A 7,012-nucleotide genomic window follows, 5' to 3' on the forward strand; every position below is an offset into this window, starting at 1 on the left:
GCTGGGCAGGGAGCCCGATGCGGGGCTTGATCCCGGGACCCTGAGATCATGACCCAAGCCAAAGGCATACACTTAACTGACTGAGCCCACCCAGGTGTCTCTAAACACCCAATTCTTGACAAACATAGTAAGAAAGCTGGCTCTGTGGGGACATTTACGCTAGCAGATCTCAACCTTGGTGCAGAGTCAAAACTCCCAATGCCTAGGCCCCATCCCAGAATAATTAAATTAAAACTGGGGGGGAAGAGGGCAGTTAAGCATCAGTATTTTTTGAAGCTATTTAGTGATTCTGACATGCAGCCAAGGCTGAGAACTGCTGTTTTCCGAGGAGAAAATGAGGCCCCGGAGGAAGGAATTATGTCTGATTCATCTCCATATCCTTAGAACCCGGCCCTGTGCTTGGCACAGAGTGAACACTCCATGAACGTGTGTGAACAAAGGATAGGCAAGGTGCATGAGGGACTCCCCACATAAGACACAGGACACACACCTGAAGAGCGTGGCTCACCTCAATGGCATAGCAGAAGTCAGCCCCTGCCGTGACCGCCATCATTGACAAGAGTCCTGTGCCAGTGCCAATGTCAAGAACCAAGGCCTTCTGTCCTCTGTCCTTCACCCTGCTCACAGCAGCCCGGATACCTTGGTAATATTTTATATTCTAAGAGAAAAGGAGAAAACAGTTGTCACTTCATACCAGTTACTGGAAATAAACGGAAAGGTACTTTGTGAAGTGTGGGACTCATGGCTGGCAGCAACAGTGTAAGTCATGATGCCATGGCTTTCTGGCCTCAAGGAACAGCCCTGGGTAGCTGGGTCAGGCAGGCCTTGTGAGACTCCAAGAGCACTGGGTCAGCCTCTTGCCCTTTATTTGGCGACTGTCCCTCCCCTCCACACCCACTCCTCCTCTGTACTCTGCTTCGAGGGGCTGAGGCTCTGCCAACCACATTCTCCTTTTCCAGCTATTCGGTATGGACAAGAGGGAAACTAGAGGGCAACTGGCAGGGCGGAGAAAATTTGTTCCTTCCCAAACGGCTGCTGCTTTCATCAGTGTCCTCCCAGGAGCGGCGGCCGGCTCCAAAGGCAGCTCCTCGCCGTCCTCTCACCACCAGCCGCCTCGCGCCCCTCAAACGGCAGCAGCATGCCAGCAGCTGTCCCCCCAGTTCCACAGGGCCTCTCCCACGCTTCCGGGCTCAAGAATCCCACTCTTCTCTGTGTTTCCGCAGCCCCAGACAACGGAGCTGCTTCCCGCAATTGCTGCCACTAGGGAACCTCGGTGCTCCCATTTGCTTCCCAGGCCTCCCACATCTGTGTTACCAAGTCCCTCTGTTGAAAGACTAACCTGGCTTTGGGTTTCCTGACTGGACTCTAATTCACACAGGTTCCTGGTCTACAAAATAATCCCCTCCCCAGGAAATCATTTCTTTGTTTTTAGTTCAGGTATTTGGTAGCTTAAACAGATACATGTGCTAACTGTAACAGTTTGGCTCAAGAGGTACCCTGACCCTTCTGTTGAAAAGAACTAATAGTGATGGGGGAAATACTTGCAAATCTTTTTAAATGACTAATGAGCTGGCAAGTTAGTAAGAAACATTAAGAAGCCAAACACCTAGAAGTGGATTCCTCCCAATTGAGCCTTAAGATGACTGCATGACCAGCTGACACCTTGGTCACAGCCTGCCAGGAACCCAGAGCCAGGGGGCGCAGTGAAGCTGAGCCCAGATTTCAAACCCACAGAAATGGTGAGATGATAACACTCTTCAGCCATTAAATTTTGGGATAATTTGTTATGCAACAGTACACAACAAACAGAAGATTGGTATCAAAAGGACAATATTCTCTGACCTGAGTGCAATCAGGTTAGGAATCTCAGTAACAAAAATATAACTAAAGAGACTTTTGAACATTGAGAAATTCTAAAATCACAGGTAAAAAAACTAAATCAAAAGAGATTAGAAAATATCTAGAACTGAATTTTTAAAAATTACATATCAAAACTCAGGGGGTACCTAAAAGCACTAATTGGAGAGAAACATACTAGAAAAGACAAACGATAGTGCTCGCTTCGGCAGCACATATACTAGAAAAGACAAACGATAAGGTAAGCATCCACCTCAAAAAATTAGAAAGAGGACTGCAGTGTAACTGCCAAATCAGCAGATAAATAAAAATAATAAAACACAAAGATTAATGAACTAGGGAATATAGAGATTTTATAGGATTTTTTAATAAAAGTTATTTCAAAAATCTACTGAAATTGATGAACCTCTGATAAGTCCAAAAAAAAGTGGGGGGAGGAGAAGTAACCAAAAACTGGGAATAAGGCAGGGAGTGGCGAGCTGGAGCATCGGTATATATGCTGCAGATATTAGAGAGATTGAAGATTATGAACAACTTTTAGCAAATAAATTTTTTAAAAATCAGATGAAATGGACTTTATCCTGAGAATTCTATCCAACATACTAGAGCAAGAAAAAATGAAATAAGGTCTAGAAAGAACATTGTTGTTATTCACACGTGAATGTCTGTAAAAACCCAAAATACCTACAGATAATTACTACAACTAAGTAAACTTAGGAAGATTACAAAATTTCAAATCGATAAATAAAAATCAACTGAAATTTTATATATCGGCAATAGCCTTTAAAACCTTGGCAAAGGGAAGGATTTCTTAAACAAGTGACAAAAAGTACCAGCCAATAAAGGACATATAAAATAAATTTGACATTAAGAACTTGCATTTATCAGGGCGCCTGGGTGGCTCAGTTGGTTAAGCGACTGCCTTCGGCTCAGGTCATGATCCTGGAGTCCCTGGATCGAGTCCCGCATCGGGCTCCCTGCTCAGTGGGGAGTCTGCTTCTCCCTCTGACCCTCCTCCCTTTCATTCTCTCGGTCTCAAATAAATAAATAAAATCTTTAAAAAAAAAAAAAAAAAAAGAACTTGCATTTATCAGATGAAAAAACAACCCACAAAGACACCTACAATACATGTAACTGACAGGTGATTAGCCCCAAAATATATAAAGAACTCCTGTAAATTACCAAGTCACAAAAAACATGAAAAGCCAATGAACAAACAAAAAGAACTCATACTTAGTAGTAACCAGAGGAATGCAAATTAAAACTACACTGACAAACTAGTTCATACCTACCAGATTGACAAGAATGTAAAAACTGGTTAATACCAAATATTAGCAAGGATGTGAAACAACAAGAACGATCACTCACGAGTAAGAGAATGTAGAGAGGCATGACCACTTTGGGAGAGACTCTGACATTACCTACTAAAGCTGAACAAACTCAACAGGCAGCAACTCCAGTCCTAGGTATACACAACCTAGAGAAAAGTGTGCATATGCACCAGAGTACAGGTCATGGAATGCTCTAGCAGCACCACTTACAACAGCAAGAAGCTAGAAACAACCCCAAAGTCTACCAACAGAATAGGTAAGTAATGATACACTTATACAATGGATAAGTGTATCCAGTGGTGAATGAACTACAGCTACATGCAAAATGGATGAATCGCAAAAATAATGGTGAGCAAAGAGGCAAGTCATAAAGTATAAACACAGTATGACTCCATTATATGAAGTTCAGAAACAGGCAAAACTAAGAATTTACTTTTTAATACAGAGTAGGTGGTGAAACTACAAAGAAAAGCAAGAGAGTGACTGATAGAAAATTCAAGACAGTGGAAACTTCTGAGGGGAGGGAAAGGAATACAATCTAGGAACACACGGGAATTCTGAGTAATGGTAATGTTCTATTTCTTAAGCTGAGTGGTAAGTGTATGAGCATTTATTTTATTATTCTTTTTTAAACTGTGCACACATGTTTTATTCTTCTGTATGTCTGTCACAAGTATTTTAAAGAACAAGAATGGTACCAGATCTCAACATAGCAGCACTGAACTCTGAAAGAAAATGGATAGGGGTGTCTGGCTGGCTTAGTTGGTGGAGCAGGCGACCCTTGATCTCCGAGTTCTGAGTTCGAGCCCAAAAAAAATTCAAAAATTAAAAAAGAAAAGAAAATGGATAATGTCAAAATTCTGATGGGAAGTGATTTCCAAACTAGAATCCATATTCAGCCTAAGTCTTAAGTGTAAGGACAGAATAAAGAAGTTTTAGGATTAGCAAAGTTTCAAAACACTCATCTCCCATGCACCCTCTCATAAGAAACTGAGGAAGAATGTGCTTTGCCAAAAAGAGAGAGTGAACCACAGAGGAACACCCGGGAGCCAGGAAACAGGACTCAATCTAAAAAGAGAAGTGAAGGAAATCTGCAGGACAATAAACAAGAAACCCAGGATGACAGATACACAGCAAATCTGTAGAGCACCCAGTCTGGACTAAAGCAGGTCAAAATGATCCCAGAGATAATCTCCAAGAAGACAAAACTGAAAGAATAGCCGATTGCTGGGGCGCCTGGGTGGCTCAGTCAGTTAAGTGTCTGCCTTCAGCTCAGGTCATGATGCCAGGGTCTGGGATTGAGCCCCACATTGGGCTCCCTGCTCAGTAGGGGGGTCTGCTTCTCCCTCTCCCTCTGCTGCTGCTCTGCCTGCTTGTGCCCCGCCCCCCCATGTCAAATAAATAAATAAAATCTTAAAAAAAAAAAATTAGCCAACTGTTTTGACCTTTCCTTCTGAAAGGAAATTTGGACTACTGGGGGAAAGTTTGGGCATAAAAGAATGATGTATACATAGAAAACAAAGCGAAAAGAAGACATTAGGAAAGAGTTATGCAAGAAAGGCAAAGTGATCGGAGTATACCATACAGCTCACCTATGAATAGTGTTTCCACAGTTCTAATAAAGTAAACACATGATTTTAACAAACACAGATTTATGTAAGTGCTTACCTCATAACCACCTTTCAGAAAGAGATACTAAACAGCGGTACATAGAGTTTGACTTGCCTGAAACACTGAATATTGATTCAGCAAAAATTATAAACTGCATTGGGAGGAGAGGGGAATGAGCTGGAAGGAGGAGATGAAAGAAAACCCAATTCTCAGCTCTCAACAGGGAAGTCAAGAGAATAGCTACTTATATATGGAAGCAAAAATAAAACAAACAGCTCAAAAAGAAACAATGAGGCTGCCACTGAGGTTAAGCATTAAAAGGTTTTGTCTGGGGGAAATACACACCAGGGGACTGCTATTTTTCACAATAAGCCTTACAGAACTATTTGACTCTTAAAGGAAGTGCATTTATGTCTTAGATAAAATCAGTATGGTATTTTATGTTCTGTGCTTTTTACCACAATAAAAAAAATTTTAAGAAAATCAGTATGGCAATTGCCAGGATTTGTCAAACTAGGAAACTGAACAACAAGTATGTTATATCAAGTTGATGGTAAAGTGGGGAGCACAGCTGCCTTCCAAACACATTACATCCCCGCAAAGCAGGGGGGTATGGTTTTCTTTGTGTGGCTATAGGATAACAGAAGGAGAGGAGAACTGGGAATTGGCCTGGGAGTTTCAGTACAGCCATGAACCGATCACCTGAGAACCTCGTTAGCTCCAACCTCAACAGTAAACCAGGGTCGGCATATCCTCCAATTAATGATACCCATTAAATTAGCTATGACTTTTTAATTACCCAATTTTGAAAGCTACTACAGTGAAACCGAAGCCCTCTTAAAAAGCAATTGGGCGGTGGCGCCTGGGTGGCTCAGTCATTGAACGTCTGCCTTCGGCTCAGGTCATGATCCCAGGGTCCTGGGATCGAGCCCCGCATCAGGCTCCCTGCTCAGCCAGGAGCCTGCTTCTCCCTCTCCTACTCCCCCTGCTTGTGTTCCCTCTCTCTCGCTGTGTCTCTCTCTCCGTCAAATAAATAAACAAAATCTTTAAAAAAAAAAAAAAGCAATTGGGCACTGTCTATCAAGAATCATACCTATGGGGGTGCCTGGGTGGCTCAGTCAGTTAAGCAAGTGTCTGCCTTCGGCTCAGGTCATGATCCCGGGATCCTGGGATAGAGCCCTGTATCGGGTTCCCTGCTCAGTGGGGAGCCTGCTTCTCCTTCTCCCTCTGCCCTTTCCCCTGCTTGTGCGCAGGTGTGCACGCGCTCTCTCTCAAATAAATAAAATCTTAAAAAAAAAAATAAAAGAATCGTATCTGTGTTCATAACCCTAGACTACACCAAAGATATTCTAATTTTTTTTTTTTAAGATTTTTATTTAGTTATTTGACAGAAAGAGACACAGTGAGAGCTGGAACACAAGCAGGGGGAGTGAGAGAGGGAGAAGCAGGCTTCCCACTGAGCAGAGAGCCCGATGCAGGGCTCAATCCCAGGACCCTGGGATCATGACCCGAGCCGAAGGCAGATGCTTAACGACTGAGCCACCCAGGCACCCCCAGCAAAGATATTCTGATGGCAAGTAACCACATGAAAAGATATTTGACATCATTAGTCATTAGAAAAAATGGAAATTAAAGCCAGGGTTAAATGTATGTTTAACATATGGATTTAACATATGCAATTCCACACATATATACCCCAAAGAAATGAAAATGTGTCCACACATCACTTACATGTGAATGTTTACAAATAGGACTACTACGATAGCCAAAACTGAAAATAATCCAAATGTCCATCAACTGGTAAATGGATAAACAAAATATGGTAAATCTATATAATGGAGTATCACTTAGCAATAAAAAGGACTGAATATTAATATATACTCAACATGAATGAACCTCAAAAACATGATGAAGGAAAACAGACACATAAGACTATCTCTTATATCATTTCATTTATATGAAATTTCTAGGAAAGGCAAAACTGCAATGACAGAAAGCCGATCAGTGGTTGCCGAGGGCTGAGAGCGGGCACCAGGAGTGATTGCAAACAGGCATGAGATTAATTTTACGGGATAATGGAAGTGTTCTAAAATAACAGAACGTAAGGCACATGCAAAAGTACAGAGAAATTAGTTTACCTTGGCTCTGCCACTACCCGGCAAATTCTGATTCCATTTCCTGACAGGGAGAAGCGGGGGGGGGGGGGGGGGGGG

The 7,012-nt window shown here is 42.4% G+C and overlaps 1 protein-coding gene across 2 annotated transcripts in view; it reads right to left on the reverse strand.

Annotated features, from left to right (window-relative positions):
• Positions 1-7,012, reverse strand: part of PRMT7 (protein arginine methyltransferase 7) — a 45,985-nt gene that overhangs the window by 27,624 nt on the left and 11,349 nt on the right. For both annotated transcript variants that reach the window (XM_081807411.1, XM_081807410.1), the window contains exon 4: positions 509-658. In XM_081807411.1, coding sequence (XP_081663537.1) covers positions 509-658 — 150 coding nt within the window. The remainder of the gene's footprint in view (positions 1-508; positions 659-7,012) is intronic.

This window comes from Leptonychotes weddellii, chromosome 16 (assembly GCF_054177405.1).
Source record: "Leptonychotes weddellii isolate Sample4059 chromosome 16, ASM5417740v2, whole genome shotgun sequence".
Classification (NCBI taxonomy): Eukaryota; Metazoa; Chordata; class Mammalia; order Carnivora; family Phocidae; genus Leptonychotes; species Leptonychotes weddellii.